Source organism: Panicum virgatum, chromosome 5N, assembly GCF_016808335.1.
Source record: "Panicum virgatum strain AP13 chromosome 5N, P.virgatum_v5, whole genome shotgun sequence".
In the NCBI taxonomy this organism is placed as follows: Eukaryota; Viridiplantae; Streptophyta; class Magnoliopsida; order Poales; family Poaceae; genus Panicum; species Panicum virgatum.
This window is the reverse complement of record NC_053149.1, coordinates 42,121,642-42,147,020: the sequence shown is the minus strand read 5'-3', so window position 1 is coordinate 42,147,020 and position 25,379 is coordinate 42,121,642. Positions and strand designations below refer to the sequence as shown.

General features: G+C 45.5%; 1 protein-coding gene across 1 annotated transcript; it reads right to left on the bottom strand.

Moving 5' to 3' along the window:
• Positions 1–20,170: 20,170 nt before the first annotated feature.
• On the bottom strand, positions 20,171–24,115 carry LOC120673474 (glycerophosphocholine acyltransferase 1-like). Its single transcript, XM_039954314.1, has 8 exons — positions 23,936–24,115; positions 23,724–23,807; positions 23,316–23,373; positions 23,121–23,221; positions 22,475–22,570; positions 22,310–22,403; positions 21,531–21,768; positions 20,171–20,936 (listed from the first exon to the last, which is right to left on the bottom strand). Exons 1-8 carry the CDS (start codon positions 24,011–24,013, stop codon positions 20,561–20,563), a joined length of 1,125 nt encoding a protein of 374 aa, XP_039810248.1. The 5' UTR covers positions 24,014–24,115; the 3' UTR covers positions 20,171–20,560.
• Between the last annotated feature and the right edge of the window lie 1,264 nt (positions 24,116–25,379).

The following is a 25,379-nucleotide window of genomic DNA, read 5'->3' as shown; positions in this document are numbered from 1 at the left end:
TGTAGCAATTTAGTATCTAGTCATGCTCTAATTAGACTCATTAGATTCGTCTCGTGATTTACAAACAAACTATCAATTAATTTATTTATTTATTTAATACTTCATGCACGTGCCGCACACGTTTCATGGGATAGTTTTTGAATTTTGCATCTAAACCAGACCCTAACCTCCTGACAGGCTTCTCTGCCCTGGCTCTAAGCACCTTTTTACGACTCTTTGGACCCGGTGCCTCCGGTGGCCCTTGCTGGCGAGGTTCATGACGGTGACGACAGTAATCTGCAGCTTGCCTGGATTCCCCCTGGTGTGGAGATGGTGGCCATTTGGGTTTACTTGGCTCCTAACTGAATAGTCTTTCTATAAGACTGCTGCTTCTATAATATATATTACTAGTATAGTATCTGTACGTTGCTATAGGTAATATCATAGACCTACATCTTTGTGTTCATGAACAGGTCGTGCCATAATTATACAAGATATTGATTGTCCATGTTCTGATTGGGATTTTGATTGATTTGTTCGGGGTTTGATTGGGATTCAGATTGATTGTCTGGACTCCTATTATAGTATCGATTGATGGAAAAATATTAGTGCAAAAAATGGAGGGGGGCTCCACTGCTGCGCAAGGTAGGGTCGTGTTGGGGCGCTCGAGCCCCCCCCCCCCCCACCCCCCATGTGTTGGTTCCACTTCTGCTAGGATGGCCGATTGTTGAGGGGAGTCGATGTATGTCATTGGCAGCTAGATCCAATGGTAACTTGAATCCTATGAACTGCTAGAATGAAACAGTAAATGCGCAGAAGAAAATCAAGTGCGCGGCCATTTCAGGTTCGCTCCCACACAGATTACATATGTTTTCATCGAGAATCCTTTATTGAGGAGGCTCACCCTGCACTGAATACATGTGCACAAGCAATTAGGCAAAAAAAAAAAGGAACCCTAGGTAGGGCACAGTTTCTCCCTCCGTTTTGAAATGTAGGGTATTTTGGAGTTTTTAGGATATATTCACTACTACAGATCGGGCCATTTGTCCCGGTTCCAAAGGGCTATTTGTCCCGATTTTGGAACCGGGATACGGCCGCCGGGACAAACCAGGGCTTTTGTCCCGGGTGGTAGAACCGGGACAAAATGTCCCTCGCGCTAAAAAATATTTGCGCCCTGCGGGATTGGAGCCAAAGACCTATTGGGTCGCGCATGGCCTGCTTGCCAACTCATCTAAGTAGTACATGTGACTCAGTAAAGAATAACTCCCTTTTGAACTATCACGTAGAGCGGCCTTTTGTCCGGATTGGTACCACCAACCGGGATAAAAGGGTTGGACCTTTTGTCCCGGGTGGAGCCACCAACCGGGACAAAAGGGGGCCTTTTGTCCCGGTTGGTGGCTCCACCCGGGACAAAAGGCCCCTGCCCCCCCCCCCCCCTCCCGCTGGCCCGGCTAGCCTTTGGACCCGGGACAAAAGTCACCTTTTGTCCCGGGCCCAAAGGTAACCGGGACAAATGACCTGGAACAAAGGCCTATTCTTTAGTAGTGATTATAGCTGTGTAGAAAAGACTCTCATACCCTAATTATTAAGCATTGAGACTCTATTTGGGTCACTAAATATGTGCTAACTAAAGTAGCATGCTCTATCCATACAGCTTCCCCACATGTACCTCCATCTACATGTTAGGGTGCAGCAAAACGTATCTTATTTATCATAACATGGTCAGCTACCACTGGACATGCCGGCGAAAACTTGGCTAATCCGAGTTCATGCGTGTTAAGCCCCAAGCCGTAGGTGGTAGAGCACTTGATCGCTAACTCCTTCCTACCCTGTAATTGATTGCATAGCTGTATAAGATGGCCAAACGTGCCACACGACATTACATGACTCCGGCACGACACGTTCTGGCACGGCACGACATCACACAGGCTTAATTAGCCAAGCCTTGCCGGCACTACGTGCCGGAAGCTCGCCAAGGCACAACAGTAAGAGGAGTTAACCGTGCGATGTCCTACGACGGCAACCTCAACGACGCACGACGTGGGGAGAGCGGTGGCGGCTGCACGGAAGAAGGGAAGCTAGGAGGGGCGGCGGCACGCAGTGTGGTGAGGGAGAGACCGCGACGCGCAACAGTGGGGAGGGGCGGCCGCGCACGTCGAGGCGACGATGTGGAGGGGAGGCGTGCGCGGGGGCGAGATTGCAAGAGAGAGGGAGGAGCTGAGGAGAAGTGCGAGGAGGTGAGAGATGTGTGTGGGGGAGAGAGGGAGGAGCCGAGGAGGAGGTGGCAGCTGACGGGTCCAACCCAATAGGAGAGGGAGGAGAGAGATTAGGGTTTGAGAGAGAGAGGGAAAGTGGGAAGTATAAATATGGGTGTTGTAGTCGGTACATTCAATGCAATGCGTGGCTGTGACAGCTCGTTTGTAATATTGTGCTCGTGCCATCACTGCATGATGGGGTTTCAGCCCACACACTATACTACAGCCGTGCTATGCTGGTACTAGCACTAAGCCCAGCATGTCCGGTCGTATTCGTGTTGTGTTTTTAATGCCGTTGATACAACCCGTTTAGCCATGTATACGTAGCTGCAGTATACCAGACACAATTAGAGAGCCCAAAGATTTGGCGACCAGCCAGAGCCCGGAAGACAGGAAGCAAACATAGCAAAGTCCAACTCCCACCAGATCGAATGAATCCAATACTGGATCGTGCCCAACTTATTATTACTAGGAGTTCGCTTGTGTTTTGGACGGGTAATTTTACTTGTAACAACAACTCAACCGCATGACACGTATATACTATATGTTTTGTGGAAGCACGAGGACTAATAATTAAGCAGCGAACTGACGCCGCGCGCTAGCAGCTAGGCTGGCCGTGCGTCGCGGCCGCCGCCGACGTGATCAGGGTCGGCCCCGCCGCGGCCGTGCACGAAGAGGTAGCAGAACCCTCCGGCCACCGTGGCGCCGGCCAGGGCCCAGACCAGGGTGGCCGGCTGGCCGCGGCCGGGCCCGGCGCGACCGCGGCGACGCGGCGCGCGAACATGTCCGTGAGCGCCGCGGACACAGCCCACGCCGCGGCCCCGAGGAGGCCCCGCCACCGGGCGCCGCGCGCCCGGTCGTGCGCGCGGACCGCGACGAGGAGGGCGGCTACGAGGGTGCTGGCGGCCGCAACGGACGCCGCCGCACCGGCGTCCCCGCGGCCGAGTGCGCGGCTTGCGGCGGCGCCCGAGCTGAGCAGGAAGAGCGTGCACCCCAGGGCGGCCAGCGCGGCGGGCGGTGAGATGGTGGCTACTCGGATCGCGACGACCGCCATGTCGCGGTTTCGGGGATCGGATGCAAAGCGAAGTGATCGAACGGCTAAATAAACAAAATTCACAAGCTACCGTGCGGTGCGCCATTTATAGGTGCTTGTCGCGTGCATGGCGAGTAGCGTGTGGCGTGTCGAGAGGGAGCAAGAGGACGACGGGGATTGACTAGACATCCACGGATCAGACCTGGTCAGATCAGACTTTCGGTTACGCATGAACTTATTCCGGATAAAAAATGGTAAAAACAACAAGAGATTCATAATAGATATAAAAAAGAGATCATGATTTATTTCGAGTCAAAAACTAATTATAATAAAATATACTCATAATAGGTATAATAAGAGATCGGAAATCAATCTATGAGTCGAGAGATGTGGAATCAATCTATTATGAGTTTATTTTATTATTACAATTAGTTTCCAATCCCAAATAAATTTTGATTTTTTATTATACTCTCTCTTATTATTACTATCATTCCTGGTTCGGAATAAATTCATATGTAACCGAACATCCTGATCATGTACGCACTGCACTGGTTAAGAGAAAAGACACGGTAGTTTCATGGATAACGAGCCCATTTGCTTGGATGTTCTACTCCAACGTGTTTAACTAGTCTGACGCTCGATCCACTACAACGTCACTAATCCGCTACATCAGCGTGACGAACAGAAGTTGATCTCATCGCCTGGTCAACCCTGGACCTGGAGTCGTTCAAGAAGTTGGTCGAGTGCCTGTGCCAGGGCTCACAAACCTTGGAGCCACGCTGAAGCATCTGGCACGGCTGGTACGCTAGGCAACGCAGTCCGCCACTGAGGCAGTGCTCTGCTCATGATAGCAGATCGGGCTTTCTACCTTGCTGCGAGGGTCAGACAAAGACACAGTTGCCTGGGATTGCATTGCAACTTCCACGAATGTATGCTTGCACAGCAAACCACGGAAGAGTCCTCCAAATAAAAAGCACAGTATTCTATCCTTCAAGACAACCTTATGCAAGCAATTGTAACACCTCCGGTGTTTAGCACTATTTAAAAATGCAATTAACATAAAATGACATGTTAAACCCCCCCAAAATTCCAATTACTTAAAAAGCCAGAAATCCGTTTAAATACACCAAAAAGTCAACTCTCACACCTTAGCTCAAATGAACTTTTGCCCAAAACAAAAGTTGTAGAGTTTGACAAGATAAACAACTTTCGTATTTAAAGTTTTTCAAGTTACAACATGAAATTTGGAGAAAACCCCGAAAAACAGTGGGTTTAGGGGGTTTTCATTTAAACTTGAATTCAAATTTTTAACTTTCAAACGAAACCTCAAATGGGAAAATGCCTGAAACGAAGGTTGTAGATTCCGACTTTTTAAACAACTTTCGTATTCAAACTTTTTGGAGTTTCAATACAAAAATTCGAATTACTTTGAGTCAAACTCGGTTGACCTCTCTCTTTCTCTCTCCACTCCCTTTCTCTCTCCCCTCTCTCTCTCCCTCGCTCTCCCTCCCCTTCCCTGAGCGCGCACGCGCGTGCGCTCGCTGCGCCGCTGCCCCGCCGTGCTCGCTGCCCGGCCATGAGTGCTCGCATGCACGCCCGCCCGCTGACCTTCCCCCTCCCCCGTCCCGTCGAGCCTGCCGCGCTCTGCTCTGTCGACGAGCACGCCGCAAACGACGAGCGCTCGACGACGCGCCGCGACGCCGCTGTGGCACCCAAGAGCCGGCCATGCACCTGCCGTCCGCTGACCACGGCCGGCAATCAATGCCGCGCGCCACCGACCCCCAAACCTCCTCCCTCTCCTCCCTTGGTTCGCTTTAAACGGCCAGAACCCCCCTGCGCACCTGAGCTCGCCGCCGTCCGCTGACCGGCCGCCACCCGCGTTCCTCCCCTGCCCGAGTTCCCCCCTTCTTTTGCTCCCAGCAGCACCATCACCCCTCCACCCTTCCCTCTCGTGCACCAGAAGGCCACCCGAGCCCCTTCCCGCCGTCCAGGACACCCCCGCCGGTGCCATGGCCGCCGTTCCTCCGTAGGCCGCCGTGGAGCCCTACTCTCCGCCCCTCCTCGACTCAAATTGACCCCCAAACTTGCTTCCTCGTGGTCCAGTGAAGCTCCCCGGCCGGTCGTCGCCCTCACTCCCACGCCGGAGCGCCGCCGCCGCAGTTCGCCACCGCCGGCGAGCCGCTGCTCCACCGCCAACCCCGCTCCCGGCCGCCCCCGACCTCGACAAGCCCACCTCCGAGTAGCTCTCACCTTCCTCTTGCCTTTCCCCCACCTCCCCTCGCCGCCGGCGAGCTCCCTCGCCGGGAAACGCCGCCGCCGCCGCCGCCTCCTCCTCTGTTCCTGTCTCCGGCCAGGGGCTTATCTGCGAGCCCCCAAATCTTTCCAGGGGCCTAGATGCAAGGTCTCGTTTCTTTTTTCTTTTGTTTTGAAAAATAGCAAACTTGTAAATTCGTTTAAAAATCGTAGAAAAATTAGAAAAATGCAAACTCAACTGTTATGGAATCTTTGCAAAGATATCTATAACTTTTGTTACATGTACTTTTTCATTTTCTCAATAGTTTTTGCTTTATTTAAAATACAAATATAATAGAGCTTTTATTAGATCTCAAGTTACATGCATGATCTGTTGGCCATTTTAGGTCAGTGTGTTACATGTTAGATGAATAGCCTTGTGTAAAAGTTTAGTGGACATTTGACATGCCTAGCTGTCAGTTTATATTGAATCCTAATTTATGCCTAGGTTAAATAGTTGTATTTATCCAAGTTGTTCTGTTGTGATTCCTAAGCTGAAACTTTTATAGTTGCTCTACATAGATGCATGTATTCTTCAGAAAAAGTTTGGCAATTTTTAGTTAAGTCAAACTGGTTCAAATAATTTATGGTGGGAAGAAATGTGCTAAATCATGAAAAATAGTTCCTTTGTGTGCAAAAATCTAATATTTTTAATACAGTCTTTACTTAAGTTGGGAACAATTTTTATAAATTTTAGGGCTCAGAATATTGGTATAACAGTCTGTGGAATTTATTTTTGATCCATGCAGCTATACATTGTACTATATTTCATGCCCTGTGTAATGCTTAGTTAAATCTGAAATTTTTACACTAGATTTAACATGAGTTTAGGAGTACTCAGTAAAAATTGTAGTCTCTTTACTTGTAAGTTTTGTTCTGTATAAATGAATCTTAATCCTAGCAGTAGCTGTTTAATGTATTTTTAATAATTAATATGCTCAATGAAAATAGCTGGAAATTTTATGGCAGGTTTGCACTTAAGTAATTGGCTGCCCATAAAAATTTCATCTTCAGAAACTGTACCTATAAGCTGTTTTGAATATTCCATACTTGCACTTGAAAAATAATCTTTCTAAAAATAACAAAACCCTCACTTACTTAATAAAAAATAGTTAATCTAGATAATACTCTATAAATGATTGCCCAAGAAGATGTAAAGAAAATATTTTACAATGCTATAGTGAATTAAATTAAGTTTGTTACCATCACCACAACTCACGCATATGCATTCATGTAGATTTGACTACTCTCGCTGACGGTACGTACGAGCTGGTGCCGGAGTCCGAGAGTGAGCAGCGTGAAGCTCAAGTTAATCTAACTGAAATTACTGAAGACCTGAGCCAAAGTTCAGAAGAGCCCAAGGCTAGCTCCGCTCAGGAAGGCAAGCCCCGTAGCATCCCGTCTATTTTTTTAAAAAAATTATGCAACTTATTGTTATTCCTATCTACTTGTGCATTTAAGTTTATAGGAATTACTTGGAACCCTAGTTGCATAACCTTAAGTACCTATGTTTGAATACTAGCATGTATAGGTCGCTAGTTGGCTATGCTAATGGTTCGGTAGAAGTCGAGTGATTTCCTGTCACTCGCGAGAATTATAGGAGTTGGATGTTTACTACACACTGCAATATAAGGTTTACGGGCGGGGTTGTTGTACTTGTGATACCCCGTCTGTTTAGTGAAAATGGATAAGGCCGCGGTGTGTGGTAGTGGTGGTTAAGCGTTTGAACGTACTAACCACATGCCGAGAAATATGGTAATCGGTAAGCTTAAGTACCTGATCGGACCGGGGAGTGGACTTTTCCCTCACCCTCTTGGAACGTTGTTTCTCATGCGGCCACATGCGGGTGCAAGCGTGGTCACGACCCGGCGTCGACCGTGGCGTGGGGCTCTTGTAGTCGAAGGGGGTGACCCTGATCCACAAGCCGGAAAGTAGGGGAAATGTTGCGCGGGGACTCGGTTCTCATGCGTGTGTTTAGGTCTGCCTGGCCAGGTTAACAAATTCGATTCGAATCGTCCGCCTCTCACGGATATTGGGACTGCTTAACCCTTTTGCCACATAGAGTAAGAAGTGGAACATTGATTATGAGGAATATGGTTGAATGATGAAAAATAATTGCTTTTCACCATGTATGCTTTTGGATAGATGCTAATGTAGAATGGTTAATCGAACTAGAACTTGAAAGCTAAAATCTGAAAATAAGGACTTACTCTTTATTGCTTTTTCGGCAAAAACAAACCCCTCAAGCTAAAAGCCTTGCATGTCTAGTTAGAGGGCTAAGTATATCCTAGTCGGGTAAGCCTTGCTGAGTGTTAGTATACTCAGCCTTGCTTGTGGCTCAACTTTGTTTCAGGTGATGTGTTTGAGGATCAGATAGCTAGCTTGACTTGGCCGTGTACTTTACCCCCTGGTTGGTTGGTGGAGTGGGATACGACTCCGGCCAACGATGACAATGCCGAGTGATGTCATGTACGGGCTTCATCATGACATCGTGTATCGTCGTTTAGAACTCGCTTTATTTCCGCTGCAGTTGAACTCTGAACTACTTTAAATTTGAACTTCAAGTACCTTTCTGAGATTTTGAACTTGGTTTGTAATAATTAAGTTAATACTCTGTAATGTAATGTATTTGTGAAATGTTGTACTCTCTGGGCTCACCTTGGTGTGGGTTGCATATAAACTTTGGGTTCGATCGACGCTCAGGTGGATTCTTCGGGACTTTACCCGACAGCCCTGCCAGATTACTCCGTTTGAAGTGCGTGATAGCCGGGATTACCTTTAGGGTGATGGTTAGCGCACTTGAGCCAGATTAATTTGGGCGGTACTGCCACAGCTGATATCAGAGCCGAACAAAGCGCACACTCGGGAGTGCGACTAGATTTCAAAAGTTTTACTTAAAACTTAGCCACACAATCGTGTTTGGAAAATACGTTGGTTCGCTAAGAATCGTGCATAGTACGTAAAGCCCTAGGGAAAAATTATGGGAGTACTAGGTGGCTATCTGACTTATGGTTTATTTATGACTGACTTTCAGCACATTTCTTTCTGTACTTTAAATTCAGTACTTTGCATTATGTAACGACGCACCTACGCTAAGGTAAGACGGTAAGGATCCTCAGTCAACTGAGAGAGTTTGACCTTCCCGTCGGTGATGCGAGCCGAACGCTGCCCTCAAGCAGTGGATTACTTGAGGTGCTGTCAATATACCAACTATTAGTTGGCTATATTGGGAGTAAAGTATACTCAGTCAGCTGAGGGAGTCTGACCTTCCCGTCGGTGATGCGAACCGAACGCTGCGCTCAATCAGTGGCCTACTTGAGCTGCTGCCAATATACCGACCATCGGTTGATTATATTGGGAGTAAAAGAAACCGTGAATACGTCGCCTCGGTAGCGTATGAGCACTGTCCATGCAGTGTTGGACGCATGGATGCCGATTCTATAGTGAGCGGTAATGTATGGGGACGCTTTCATGTGTGCTGGCATGAAAGGTTTAATGAATATATATATATCTGTCAATTTTCTGTAGGTACACTAACCACGATTATGTAAGTTAAGAACGGTTAGAACTCGATATATATATATATATATATATATATATATATATATATATATATATATATATATATATAGGGAGAGACGTAAATTGTGCCATGCCACCGGTGCTAACCCCGTAAGTCCAAAGCTATTTGGCAATTGTTTTCCTTGTGAGGACGAATAGGTCGTGCATGCATCATGATCATAAATTGAAAGCCAATGAAAATAGACGTGGGTTAGTCGGAAATGTTAAGGTTTGCACGTGAGCACGGTTCATTTTCTCTCGATTAAGGTTTATCTAGAAATCTGTCATTTTCTGCTATATCCTAGGAGATGAATTTATTTGACATGGTAGATGACTTTATCTATAGAAGTTCCAGTGGATAATTTTTCTCCAAAACTTGTCTACTAGCTGCTGTTTAAATTTGTGAATTTTTCGACTAGTATACAGTGGGGTACACTAGAAACTTTGACACCCTGTTTTTCTGTCAGCTTTGAGCACTTGGGTTGCACGAATTTTTAGGCTTTCCTAAGAATGTTTTCTGCAGATGTGTTCAACACAAAACTTGTGCATAATTTACTCACAGAGATGCTGTCAAAATTTGGTAATTTTATGCTTAGTAGTTTGTCCTCAGCACTCATTTTACTAGCTCTCTGGTCACTGAAAATTCTGGGCAGACAGCAAAGGAAAACTCTAAGGATAAGACCTTCTTAGGCTCTGATCTAGCTCTTGGGTTGACTAGAAAAGTTGAGCGTAAGAACCTTAGGAGTGTTCCTGTAAATTTTGAGAATTTTTAGAGCTATGTGCTTTTAGTTATACTTGTTTTTGTGCACTACCCAAAAATCTGTTTTAACCATCACTCACTGGTGCACATCTTTTGTACAAATGGCTGCCCCTGCTCTCCTGGTGTTTGATGAGGATGGGCGTGCACACTCCGAGTGCACACACTGGCAGGGTTTTCCCTCTATTCTTTAGGAAGTGATGCGCGATGCCGGATATCCCAGTCCCCCGTGCTATGTGGGCGAGGAGTTCCTTGAGATGGGAGTCGCGCGCTGTCGCGTGCACATGACTCATGCTCCCCACCCTTTTCCAGCTCACTGGGCTTCCTTGGAGCTGGAGGTAGTTGGACACCGTCTGGTTGACACTTGGGAGATTGCAGCCATGACAGCGCTCAACAAGTTTTGCGAAAAGAATTATGCAGTTGTCACACTAGCCCCTATTGGCCTCTTCCCAGCAGAGCAGCCCAATGACCCTAACTGGCTTAGTCGGGTCGGACACACTGGGTCCCTTCAGCAGAACAGAGCTGCAGAGACTATCTCCATGTCGGTGAAGTGCATGAATGCACTCTACTGCTTGCAGACCTTACAAGCCAAAGCCATGGCCCAGATCATTGCTTCTGCACGGACCAGCCATGAGATAGTGATTGCTAAGAACGAGCAGATCAGGGATCTTGATGCTCATATTGGCCAACTTGAGGGTCTAGTTGAGGAGCGTGATGTTCTCTTGGACGAGAGGGATGCTGACTTTGCACTTCTGGAGCAGCAGTTCACCGCCCAACAGGTTCAGCTAAATAATGCCTTGGATCACATCGAGATGTTGGAGGATCAGCAGGCCCAGCCCGAGGCCATGGAGGAGGAGCCCCATGAGGTTCAGGGTATCTCAGGACTTGACACTACGTCTGGAGTGCCCCTGCCACCACTTCCGGGAGCTCACTCACCAGTGAGGAGCAAGTCGTCCATCAACAACCTTGAGGACTTTTAGATGATGTCTTAAGTAGTCTTTCGCGCATACTCCTCTATAGGGTAGCCTAACTTTTGGACAGTGATGTAATAGGCTAACTAGGAGTTGAGTACCTTGCTTTTGTAATAAGTGTCACTCATATATAAAAGTACCTTAATCGCTTAGGCCTTGGCTAAGGACTTGATGGATGGTTGTAATGGGTTGCTTGTAGTTGAATCTATCACTGCAGAAACTTGTCTAAATTTTTATCCATGTTTCCTTGCATTTATAGGCTGTGTGTTGAATACCAAAGTTATTGTGAATTTCATGACCTAGGTGCTCACAAAATTTCAGCATCATTAGACTTGTGTGCCAGAAGTTATGGCCCGAACATTGTACCTCGGCCTGCTGAAAAGCAGACTGGACAGGGAGGCAGAAATTGCATTTTTCGACCATCTTAACTATCGATTTAGCCTTGGAGTTGAATACCAATGTTGTAGTATGATAAATTATCTATCTGCTGTAAAAATTTGGGCGCATTTCGATGAACAGAGTGCAAGTTATGGATTTTCTTGTAACGAACAGCGTTGTTGTCCCTATTGTTATCGTGCTCATTCCAGTTCTACTTTTCTGCGCTTACCCTTCTGTACTTTGGGGAAGTCATATGTCACCATACTAATGAGAGAATTTGCCGTTCCAGATGATGGGAGCGACACGTGGCAACCCTGAGGGTTTCGGGAACGCGAATGGTAGCGGATCGCAGCAGCCGCCACCACCGCCACCCAACTTCGCGGAGTATCTGACCGCCCAAACCGAGTTACTCCGCCAACTCGTCCAGGGACAGCAACAACAACAGCAGCAACGGGGTGGACCCAATGTTCATCAATCTCAAGCTGCTGGTTACCCGGAATTCTTGGCAACTCAGCCCCCTCTGTTCAACAAGACAGAAGAGCCACTGGATGCGGATGCTTGGATTCGCACAATCGAGTCCAAGTTTTCACTACTTCTGGTGCCATGCTCAGAGCAAAACAAGGCTCGCTTTGCCGCGCAACAGCTTCGTGGTTCGGCGCGTCTTTGGTGGGATAACTATCTTGGCATGCTTCCAGCTGATCACATTGTCACTTGGGATGAATTCAAGACTGCATTCAAGGGTCACCATATTCCAGAAGGACTCATGGAAAGGAAGCTGAATGAGTTCCTGGCTCTTACTCAAGGGATACGTACAGTTCTCCAATATGCCCAAGCTTTCAACAATCTCTGTCAGTATGTGGGCTATCATGCTGACACAGATGCTAAGAAGAGTGATCGTTTTCGTAGAGGCTTAAATACCAAGCTCAAGGAACGTCTAAACCCCATTAAGGTCGACACATACAATGAGCTGGTTAATCTAGCACTCACTCAAGAGGACTGTATCATGGCTCACCGTGCTGAGAAAAAGAGGAAAGCGCCAGCTGGACCCTCTAGTGCGCAGCCACAGAGGTATCGCATGGTGCAGAATGTTGCACCCCAGATTCCTCAGAAAGCCCCTCAGCAAGGGCGTTGGGTTATCAGGCCTCCACTACAGCAGGGCGTTGCACGTTTCCCTATTCCTCAGTTAACTGGCCCAAGGCCAAATGCTCCACAGCCAGCCCGTCCAAGTGATGGAAACCGTTGCTTCAATTGTGGGAGCTCAACTCATTTCGCCCGTGAGTGCCCACAACCCAAGCGACAAAACCAGGGCCAAGGCTCTAATCAGAACAACAAGAACAAGGGCAGAAAGCAGACTATTCAGGTCAGGCAAGGGCGCATCAATTTCACCACTCTTGCAGAACTTCCCGAGGGCGCACCAGTGATGACGGGTATCTTTTCTATCCACAACAAGCCTGCAGTTATATTATTTGATTCTGGTGCATCACATAGCTTCATTAATGCAAAATTTGGTGCAAAAGTGGGTTTGGATTTCTGTCACACCAAAGGGTCTTATATGATATCAACACCGGGTGGAAAAGTTGCTTCCAATCAAATCATGAGAAATGTTCCGATCAAATTGGGTAGCAAAACTATCAAAACTGAACTAATCCTTTTGGCACTGGGAGGCATAGATGTGATTTTGGGAATGGATTGGATGAATCAACATGGAGTGGTCTTAGACATTCCTTCCCGAGCTGTTGAAATCAGTTCCCCAACCCATGGAACCACTACTCTCTATTTTGCCATTCCAAGAGTGCATGAATTCTTGTGCATTTGCCATGAGTGGATCCAAAGTAGAAGAAATCCCGGTGGTATGCGAGTATGCCGATGTTTTTCCGGATGACTTGCCAGGAATGCCGCCAGATAGAGACATTGAATTCATTATTGAGTTGCAGCCAGGCACTGCCCCTATCTCAAAGAGACCATATAGAATGCCACCTAAGGAGTTGGCCGAGTTAAAGATTCAACTTCAAGAACTTCTAGACAAAGGTTTCATTCGCCCTAGTGCATCACCTTGGGGTTGTCCAGCCCTCTTTGTAAAGAAAAAGGTTGATAGTTTGAGGTTGTGTGTGGACTACCGACCTCTCAATGCGGTGACAATTAAAAACAAATATCCACTTCCCCGCATTGATGTTCTCTTTGATCAACTAGCTGGAGCTCGAGTTTTCTCAAAGATTGATCTTCGCTCTGGCTATCATCAGATCAAGATTCATCCATGTGATATTCCTAAAACTGCCTTCTCCACGCGATATGGACTCTATGAATATTTAGTCATGTCTTTTGGTCTCACAAATGCACCTGCAACCTTCATGTACCTCATGAACTCGGTATTCATGCCTGAGCTTGACAAGTTTGTCGTGGTTTTCATTGATGACATCCTTATTTATTCCAAGAATGAGGAAGACCATGCTACGCACCTACGCATTGTTCTCCAATGTCTTCGGGACCATCAGCTTTATGCTAAATTGTCCAAGTGTGAATTCTGGTTAGATAGTGTGAAATTCTTGGGCCACACTATTTCTAGCGAAGGCATAGCTGTGGATCCTAGCAAAGTGCAAGAGGTGATGGACTGGAAACCTCCTACCTCTGTTCATCAGATTCGCAGTTTTTTTGGTTTAGCTGGATATTATCGCCGATTCATTCCGGATTTCTCCAGAATTGCTAAGCCGATGACTGAACTGTTGAAGAAAGGAGTAAAATTTGTGTGGGATGAAAAATGTGAAAAGGCTTTCCACACCCTAAGGGAGCAGTTGACTACAGCACCTGTCTTAGCTCAACCTGATAATACCAAGTTCTTTGACGTGTATTGTGACGCGTCGGGTACTGGTCTTGGTTGTGTGCTCATGCAAGACAATAGAGTTATTGCTTATGCGTCACGAGCTCTTCGACCCCATGAGCAGAATTATCCTACTCATGACCTCGAATTAGCAGCTGTCATTCATGCCTTAAAGATATGGAGGCATTATCTTATGGGTACTTATTGCAATATCTACACCGATCACAAAAGTCTCAAATATATCTTCACTCAAGCTGACCTAAATATGAGACAAAGACGGTGGCTAGAATTAATCAAGGGTTATGATCTTGAGGTGCACTATCACCCAGGAAAGGCTAATGTTGTCGCAGATGCACTAAGTCGCAAAGCTCATTGCCATTGCCTATCCGTGGAATCCTATTCTGAAACCCTCTGTCATGAGATGAGGAAGCTCCAGTTGGAAATGATCCCCCAAGGCACTTTAAATCACATCTCAGTTGAACCAACTCTTCATGACCAAATCATTATGACCCAATTACATGATAAAGGTGTTGGGATCATTAAACAAAAACTCTCTCAAGGAGAAAGGAAGTATAAGTGTTTTCGTCAATACCATAACAGAGTCCTATGGTTTGAAAGTCGTTTAGTGGTTCCGAAAAATCATGATCTTCGGAAGCAGATTCTCGACGAAGCACATCTTTCCAAATTTTCTATTCACCCGGGCAGTACCAAGATGTACCAAGATCTTAGGCAAAATTTCTGGTGGACTAGGATGAAAAGGGAAATTGCTAAATATGTCTCAGAATGTGACACCTGTCAGAGAGTAAAAGCCAACCACTTGAAAGTAGCCGGTTTGCTTCAACCTTTGCCTATCCCATCGTGGAAATGGGAAGACATAAGTATGGACTTCATTGTTGGATTGCCAAACACATCCCAAAATCACGATTCCATTTGGGTTATCTTGGATAGACTCACCAAGACGGCACATTTCATTCTGGTACATACTACTTACACTGCCAAGAAGTATGCTGAGATCTATCTCGATCGCATTGTTTGCTTGCATGGGGTACCCAAGACAATCATTTCTGATCGGGGAACACAGTTCGTTGCCCGCTTTTGGGAACAGTTGCAAGCATCTCTTGGGACAAAATTGATTCGAAGCTCAGCTTATCACCCACAAACTGATGGACAAACTGAGAGGGTGAACCAAATCCTGGAAGACATGTTGAGAGCTTGTGTCATTCATTATGACAAGAGTTGGGACAAATGGCTAGCTCTAGCGGAGTTCTCGTACAACAATAGTTACCAAGAGAATTTGAAAATGGCACTATTTGAGGCCTTATATGGTCGACGGTGTCGTACTCCTTTGAGCTGGTCGCAAGTCGGAGAACGAGTGGTATTCGGACCCGATCTCGTAACAGAGGCAGAAGAGAAAGTAAGGGTAATATAAGAGAATCTAAAGGCCGCCCAGTCTAGACAAAAGAGTTATTTCGATAAAAGGAGAGACCCTTTGCAATTTGAAGTGGGTGATCATGTCTATCTTCGAGTCTCGCCAACCAAGGGTGTGCAGAGATTCGGAGTAAAGGGCAAATTAGCTCCCCGATATATTGGCCCTTATGAAATCACTGAAATTTGTGGACCCGTAGCCTATAGAGTGCGACTTCCTCCTCGACTTGCAGCAGTACATGATGTTTTCCATGTCTCTCAACTTAAGAAATGTGTCCGAGTTCCCACCGAAATTGTTGAACAAATAGAAATATTGGTAGAACCAGACCTCTCTTATGTCGAGTATCCTATCAAGGTTCTTGATCAAAAGAAAAGGGTCACTCGAAGAAAAGCAGTTAAAATGTACAAAATTCAATGGAGTCACCATACCGAAGAGGAAGCTACCTGGGAAACTGAAAGCTACCTAAATCAAAATTTCCCCGGTTTTCTGAATTCAACTGGAGGTACACCCCTTTTCCTCGTTTAGCTTGCTTATCTGAATCTCGGGACGAGATTCTTTTTAAGGGGTAGGCTGTAACACCTTCGGTGTTTAGCACTATTTAAAAATGCAATTAACATAAAATGACACGTTAAACCCCCCCCCCCCAAATTCCAATTACTTAAAAAGCCAGAAATCTGTTTAAATACACCAAAAAGTCAACTCTCACACCTTAGCTCAAATGAACTTTTGCCCAAAACAAAAGTTGTAGAGTTTGACAAGATAAACAACTTTCGTATTCAAAGTTTTTCAAGTTACAACATGAAATTTGGAGAAAACACAGAAAAACAGTGGGTTTAGGGGGTTTTCATTTAAACTTGAATTCAAATTTTTAACTTCCAAATGAAACCTCAAATGGGAAAATGCCTGAAACGAAGGTTGTAGATTTTGACTTTTTAAACAACTTTCGTATTCAAACTTTTTGGAGTTTCAATACAAAATTCGAATTACTTTGAGTCAAACTCGGTTGACCTCTCTCTTTCTCTCTCCACTCCCTTTCTCTCTCCCCTCTCTCTCTCCCTCGCTCTCCCTCCCCTTCCCAGAGCGCGCAGGCACTCGAGCGCGCACGCACGTGCGCTCGCTGCGCCACTGCCCCGCCGTGCTCGCTGCTCGGCCATAAGTGCTCGCCTGCACGCCCGCCCGCTGACCTTCCCCCTCCCCCATCCCGTAGAGCCTACCGGGCTCTGCTCCGTCGACGAGCACGCCGCAAACGACGAGCGCTCGACGACGCGCCGCGACGCCGCCGTGGCGCCCAAGAGCCGGCCATGCACCTGCCGTCCGCTGACCGCGTCCGGCCATCAATGCCGCGCGCCACCGACCCCCAAACCTCCTCCCTCTCCTCCCTTGGTTCGCTTTAAACGGCCAGAACCCCCCTCCCCCCCCGTGCGCGCCTGAGCTCGCCGCCGTCCGCTGACCGGCCGCCACCCGCGTTCCTCCCCTGCCCGAGTTCCCCCCCTTCTTTTGCTCCCAGCGGCACCATCACCCCTCCACCCTTCCCCCTCGCGCACCAGAAGGCCACCCGAGCCCCTTCCCGCCGTCCAGGACACCCCGCCGGTGCCATGGCCGCCGTTCCTCCGTAGGCCGCCGTGGAGCCCTACTCTCCGCCCCTCCTCGACTCAAATTGACCCCCAAACTTGCTTCCTCGTGGTCCAGGGAAGCTCCCCGGCCGGTCGTCGCCCAACCTCCCACGCCGGAGCGCCGCCGCCGCAGTTTGCCACCGCCGGCGAGCCGCTGCTCCGCTGCCGACCCCACTCCCGGCCGCCCCCGACCTCGACAAGCCCACCTCCGAGTAGCTCTCGCCTTCCTCTTGCCTTTCCCCCACCTCCCCTCGCCGCCGGCGAGCTCCCTCATCGGGAAACGCCACCGCCGCCGCCTCCTCTGTTCCTGGCTCCGGCCAGGGGCTTATCTGCGAGCCCCCAAATCTTTCCAGGGGCCTAGATGCAAGATCTCGTTTCCTTTTTCTTTTGTTTTGAAAAACAGCAAACTTGTAAATTCATTTCAAAATTGTATTAAAATCAGAAAAATGCAAACTCAACTGTTATGGAATCTTTGCAAAGAGATCTACAACTTTTGTTACATGTACTTTTTCATTTGATCAATAGTTTTTGCTTTATTTAAAATATAAAGAAAATAGAGCTTTTATTAGATCTCAACTTAGATGCATGATCTGTTGGCCATTTTTGGTCAGTGTGTTACACGTTAGATAAATAGTCTTGTGTAAAAGTTTAGTGGACATTTGACATGCCTAGCTATCAGTTTATATTAAATCTTGATTTATTCCTAGGTTAAATAGTTGTATTTATCCAAGTTGTTATAGTATGATTCCTGAGCTGAAAATTTTACAGTTGCTCTATATAGATGCACGTATTCTTCAGAAAAAGTTTGGAAATTTTTAGTTAAGTCAAACTGGTCCAAATAATTTATGGTGGGAAGAAATGTGCTAAATCATGAAAAATAGTTCCTTTACCTGGAAAAATCTAATATTTTTACTAAAGTCTTTAATTAAGTTGGAAACCATTTTTATAAATTTTAAGGCTCAGAATCTTGGTATAACAGTCTGTGGAATTTATTTTTGATCCATGCAGCTATACATTGTACTATTTTTCATGCCCTGTGTAATGCTTAGTTAAATCTGAAATTTTTACAGTAGACTTAAAATGAGTTTAGGAGTACTCATTAAAAATTATAGCCTTTTTACTCTTAGGTTTTGTTCTGTATAAATTAATCTTAATCCTAGCAGTAGCTGTTTAATGTAGTTTTAATAATTAATATGCTCAATGAAAATAGCTGAAAATTTTATGGCAGGTTTGTACTTAAGTAATTGGCTCCCTATAAAAATTTCATCTTCAGAAGCTATACCCATATGCTGTTTTGAATATTCCATACTTGCACTTGAAAAATAATCTTTCTAAAAATAACAAAACCCTCACTTACTTAATAAGAAATAGTTAATCTAGACAATACTCTATAAATGATTGCCCAAGGAGATGTAAAGAAAATATTTTACAACACTATAGTGAATTAAATTAAGTTTGTTACCATCACCACAACTCACGCATATGCATTCATGTAGATTTGACTACTCTCGCTGACGGTACGTACGAGCTGGTGCCGGAGTCCGAGAGTGAGCAGCGTGAAGCTCAAGTTAATCTAACTGAAATTACTGAAGAGCTGAACCAAAGTTCAGAAGAGCCCAAGGCACCCCGCTCAGGAAGGCAAGCCCCGGAGCATGTCCCGTCTATTTTTTTTAAATTTATGCAACTTATTGTTATTCCTATCTACTTGTGTATTTAAGTTTATAGGAATTACTTGAAACCCTAGTTGCATAACCTTAAGTACCTATGTTTGAATACTAGCATGTATAGATCGCTAGTTGGCTATGCTAATGGTTCGGTAGAACTCGAGTGATTTTCTGTCACTCGCGAGAATTATAGGAGTTGGATGTTTACTACACACTGCAATATAAGGTTTACGGGCGGGGTTGTTGTACTTGTGATACCCCGTCTGTTTAGTGAAAACGGATAAGGCCGCGGTGTGTGGTAGTGGTGGTTAAGCGTTTGAACGTACTAACCACATACCGAGAAATATGGTAACCGGTAAGCTTAAGTACCTGATCGGACCAGGGAGTGGACTTTTCCCTCACCCTCTTGGAACGTTGTTTCTCATGCGGCCACATGCGGGTGCTAGCGTGGTCACGACCCGGCGTCGACCGTGGCGTGGGGCTCTTGTAGTCGAAGGGGGTGACCCTGATCCACAAGCCGGAAAGAAGGGGAAATGTTGCGTGGGGACTCGGTTCCCATGCGTGTGTTTAGGTCTGCCTGGCCAGGTTAACAAATTCGATTCGAATCGTCCGCCTCTCACGGATATTGGGACTGCTTAACCCTTTTGCCACATAGAGTAAGAAGTGGAACATTGATCATGAGGAATATGGTTGAATGATGAAAAATAATTGTTTTTCACCATGTATGCTTTTGGATAGATGCTAATGTAGAATGGTTAATCGAACTAAAACTTGAAAGCTAAAATATGAAAATAAGGACTTACTCTTTATTGCTTTTTCGGCAAAAACAAACCCTTCAAGCCAAAAGCCTTGCATGTCTAGTTAGAGGGCTAAGTATATCCTAGTCGGGTAAGCCTTGCTGAGTGTTAGTATACTCAGCCTTGTTTGTGGCTCAACTTTGTTTCAGGTGATGTGTTTGAAGATCAGATAGCTAGTTTGACTTGGCCGTGTACTTTACCCCCTGGTTGGTCGGTGGAGTGGGATACGACTCCGGCCAACGATGACAATGCCGAGTGATGTTATGTACGGGCTTCATCATGACATCGTGTATCGTCGTTTAGAACTCGCTTTATTTCCGCTACAGTTGAACTCTGAACTACTTTAAATTTGAAGTAGTAACTTTCTAAGATTTCGAACTTGGTTTGTAATAATTAAGTTAAGACTCTGTAATGTAATGTATTTGTGAAATATTGTACTCTCTGGGCTCACCTTCGTGTGGATTGCATGTAAGTTTTGGGTTCGATCGACGCTCAGGTGGATTCTTCGGGACTTTACCCGACAGCCCTGCCGGATTACTTCATTTGAAGTACGTAATAGCCGGAATTACCTTTAGGGTGATGGTTAGCGCACTTGAGCCGGATTAATTTGGGCGGTACTGCCACATCAATGACATCAAAGCATTACATTATTAACATGATCATCAGTTAAAAGAACAGAGTTGCAACAACTCGAGCAAACTCTCAACTGCCACAGATGAAGATTTTCTTCCTAGTTTCCTACCCACATAGCGCACCAGCACCAGTAATGAAAAGGGAAAAAAAGAAAAGAAAAGAAAAGAAAAGAGAGAGAAATCAGAACCACCCTTGCCTTGTCAACCACGCACACACCATATCCCTCCATTGGTGATAAGAGTCCAAACCTAGAGGCCACCCCAGACAAATGTCGGAAGGGAAAGAAAAACAAAAAAACTCCAAGTCCCAACGGAACATCCACACAAAGTAATATCGAGAATGTATCAGTAACCTGCAAAATCTAATCTTACATCCTGCTTTGGTGTCTACTGCTTTTGCTCCTCGGTTGTGTGCTCATGCTGGTTACCCGGCGTACCATCATCATCCTCCGCATGTTGCGCCGAGTTCACCTGTTCGATAGGCTTCATGTTGAGTTTCTTCTTCTGCTGCTTCTGTACTACCTGCCGAGGCATCACCTCCAGGATGAAGCTTCCACCATTCCATGTCGCCGCGCACACCTTCAGTATCTGGAACACCACGTGCATCCAGTAGGACAGGAATATGGGGACAGTCAAGGCCATCGTCGCCACTGTGAACAGTGCCTGGAGAAGTATGTACATGACCTGACGATTCTTATCACCCAGTAGTCCGCTCAGCCTCCACCAGATGTTGTTTGCTTTCTGTGCTTTCTTTGAGAGCTCCCTGAAAAACAGTTTATAACAGGAAAATTTACTAGGTTTCCCAGGTTCCATGTTGCGAGGATATTTGAGGATACTAACAGTTTCTGGGAAACAGGGAGTCAGTAACTGAGGAATGCATGTGGGCAAAAAGGAAAAACAGGGACAAACTTAATAAATAGCATGTGAAGCTTCTTTTGTATATAATAAATTCAAAGTAAAACTACCTTCCTTCCTTCTTCTTAATATAATGACACGCAGTTCTTATGCGCGTTCGAGAAAAGAATTCAAAGTAAAACTCAAGCAACAAATCCACGGACTGCATCAATGTAAATAGGGCATAGTCATTGCATGAAAATACAACTGCAATTGTGTCTATCTAGGTTCATTAGTGCTAATGTCACCATTCAATGGTGGCCAGGTGATGCACTGTGTCTCAGGGACAAACCCAAATCCATCTTCCCTCATTGCAATTTCATAAGCCTACCCCTTAAGCTATTGAGTTCATTTCTCCTCAGTACAAAGCAAGAGGGCATGCAAAAATACAGATGCACATCCAACAAAGTAGGCTAATAGGTATAGTGCATGCTGGACCTTAAAAAAAAATGCAAACATGCACCTGTATGATGTCATGACTTCAGGGTCCTTTAACAACCTCTGTCGACGAAGCACATTAACTATGAGAAAATACATAAGTTGCCACAAAGTGTAAGCAGCTAGAGGAACAAAAAACAGCCATGTCCATAAATATGATTTGTCCTCCACATATGGCCATGTAACTCTGGCTGCTCTTCCTTCTGGATGCATGGCAGCAAATGTATGCGGATTCCACCACCGGATGGTGAATAGAACAATCCCTGTAAACGCTCTCAATCAGTCATGAAGAACTGTATGTATATTCAGAATGGAAATGTAATGGATGCAATCTGAAAACCTAGAGGAAATCTGAGAAGGCGTCAATATAACCCAAACCAGACTTGAGGTTCAGAGCTCTTATGTAGACTAACAGACAAATTGCACACTCTTGTTCAATTCCTCAAGAGTAAATGTTGATCATTTTTTATTTCTAATTGTTTAATAATTTGGCTCAAGTATTCCTAGTAGTTTCATAGATTTTCAGTAATAATGGAAGAAGGAAGCTCAGCTCGATTAAAACAAGGAAAGTCAAGAAATGAAGAGCTAGCACGCTGACATCACATATTCACATGCTAATCAACAAAGAGCAGAATAATTCAAAGAATGTTAACCTCGCATAAATAATTTGCGCACATTGGTCAAATGTTTCAATGAACTGAGACAGCTAAATAGTCCACAAAACCAAATGATATCTTAACTGCAAAAGTAAAGTATTTACACATTGGATCGGACCGTTCATGTCTGAGATCACTCATCACTTACCAGGTAAAAGATGTATCAGGACACTAACAAGTTTGTCAAATGAGCTAAATACCAAGCTGCAGCGCCACACAATTAGTGCCCAAGCAAGTGGACCCTGTAATGAATTAAAGGATTACACACATATTTTGGACATGGATCAGAAATGAACAACAAAATTCTTCATACCTCTGCAAACGAGAAGCAAACCATGAACAGTTTTTCATCCTTTGGATAGAAGAGAATCATTACAAGGAGAAAAGTGTTGGCATAGTAGCAGAAGTCCTGAAGAAAACGAAAATAAAATCACAAGATTTTACACAAGAAACTGGTTTTCATGTAAGGCATTCCAACAAGAGAACATCAAGCTGGTGTCCAGCAAACTGATAACTGTGACTAGGAAGTTGGAACATTCAAACTGCAAAATGAAAGAGACCTAGAATTTTGACCTGGACATACAGATGCATGCTATTTATGAGGTAAATAAGGTAAATGGCTATTCCTGTTAAACTAGGAAATATCTTGAATACAGAATACTCCATGTCATTAGCAGGAAACGGATGCTTTTTTATACTTTCAAAGGAAAAAAAAGAGACATGTGACAATAGTTCTGTACATATATCATGCAACTGCAATGAGTTGGCCCAATGCCATATAACAGTATTGTTCACTTATCATACTAACATGTGCCACTAAGCCATTTCACTTAACAGCTACGCTTTGGGTAGAGCCCTCAAACAGAGACACCAACGCACTTAATCTGATGAACTGAACTAAGTTCAAGGACATTTCTGATACTGGATGCATTTCGAGAACATAAAAATGTGAGACTCACCAGGAGATAGTAGTGCCATTTTTTGTAGCGATAGTAGATCCAGCGAAGCGGAACGAATATGACATAAAACAGACAGTACACATATGGAATATCCTGTGGTCCTGCAAACAGGAACAGAGCATACAGCATTACAAGAGGAACCAACTCATGACGTACCCCGCTCAATCGAATAATTCAATGCTGCAGTTTACTTACTGGCACCCAATAGGTAACAAAATCCCCCGAATCCAAGAACACCCAGCAAGTGTGTGACCTGCACATTTAAAACGCGTGTCACCATGTGAGAACATTCCCTACATCCTATAATCTTTGCAGTACAGTACGAACAATAAATGCACAAAGTGGGTGCAGCTACAGTATCCCATTCCGCTGAATTGCCCCCAAAAAGAGAGAGCATAAGAACATCGTCTCGTACTCATCCAACAGTTACATCACAGATGGCCACCAGAATTGACTGCGGACTGGACTGATTACGGAGACACAAGACAACAATCCCTTAACTTCAGATAAATAAAAGCAAGGGGCGCGGCAAGATTTGTTGAGATGACAACATGATTTGCACAGGAAAGGGATTGTAAGCGGAGGCAGGAGGAAGGAAATGACCTTAAAGATGAAGCGCTCGTGCTCCTCGGCCTTGGTGGCGATCTTGACGGCCTGCTTGGACAGCATCGCCTTGGCCTGGTCCCTCTGCAACACGAAAACCCCCAAGAACAGATCAACAACTCACCCCCAAAAAAGGAAAAATCGAAATCGCAACAGGAACCAATCGAACGCCAGCCCAACAGCCGGGCGGCGGCGCGAGCGCGGCGACCCACCCTCCGTCGGACGTCGGCCGCCCCGTTGGCGACCAGCGGCGACCCCGCCCCCGCCTCGTCCTCCACCTCCGACGCCATCCCTTCCGAACAAGGCAAGAACCTTCGAGACGCGACCAAGGCCTCTGGAAGACGTAAAGCTCCCTTCTCCTCTTCCTATCCTCTGCCCCACCTTTCTTTTATGAATTCCCCCCCTTCCTTTTCCTTTGCTCTCCCTTGGATTTAATGACCTTTTTATACAATCACACGGTGTGCCAATGCTTACCGCTTAATTGTCTTTTGATTTGTGCTTCTCTCGAATCTATCCCAGCCAAGAAATACTACTAAAAAGGCTTCTCTTTTTCCTTGAGCTCACAGAGAGCTGCGTGGCGTCTTGGGGTTCCTTGTCGTCAATGATTCGGTAGAACGACGCGACGTCAGAACACGTGTGCCCTCGCCGTTCTGCACCGTGGCCGATCGATCCGCGATTTCTCGTGATTTGGTTTGGGAGGATCTGGATAAATCGTTCTAGTTTCTTTGTTTTTCCTTTTCTTTTCCTCTATGATACGATAGTATTTCTTCTCGTCGGCGTATAGGTGCTTTACGCGTTGGTGCTGATTTGGATTGCCGGCAAGTTTTTGTTTCTTCTTTAACTTCTTTGTTTATTTGTTTATGTTTATATAAAAAAGGCGAAGGTTTATTTTACACCACTCAAAATGGTGACAGGCTGGCTGCTATATAGTTGACAAAAAAAATGTGAAAACCTTTCTAAACCCATGCAAAGTGAGGTCCACGTCATTGAAGAAAAGACAAATGTTTTAAGCTGCCAAATGCCACTCTGTTCATTTTTCCTTGAACGACATCAGCTTAATTTGGTTTTTCCCCGTCTAGAAACAAATATTAGTTTAGCCGATCCCAAAACCAGTTGGTTTTGCCCAACTTCCTAGTTCCAAACCAGTGAGCTTCAAATTCTTCAATTGGTGACTCACAGTCCCCTGAGGCCTGGGCTGGCTGGATGCACAGCCGCGCACGGACGGCACAAATCCTGGAATATTCTTCGCTTAGGCTTGACAGTTTAGGGTCCCTGTCGCTGCCTACGGCAATTTGTTTTGCTCCCTCTGTTTTTTCGTTATGGCACGTCCAGGTCCAGAAGAAGAAACAATGAAGAAAGAGCAGGTGGCTGTCCTATTCCCCCTAACCTTTGTCCAAAGACGATGAATGCTCGTACTCCTATCAAAATATACTTCTCCCGTTCCAAATAACTCTCTCCGTCCCAAAATAAATACAATTCTATGATTCAAAATTTATCCTACAAAAAATACAACTTTAACCTAGCAACAACAAAAAAAACAAGAGTCTCCGAAAACTTCTGGTATAAAAGACAAGCCAATGTCTAGATTTTTTCTAACAAAAGACAAGAAGCAATTTGCACATAGTATTGATTTACGTGTTCGGTTCTAGAATCGGA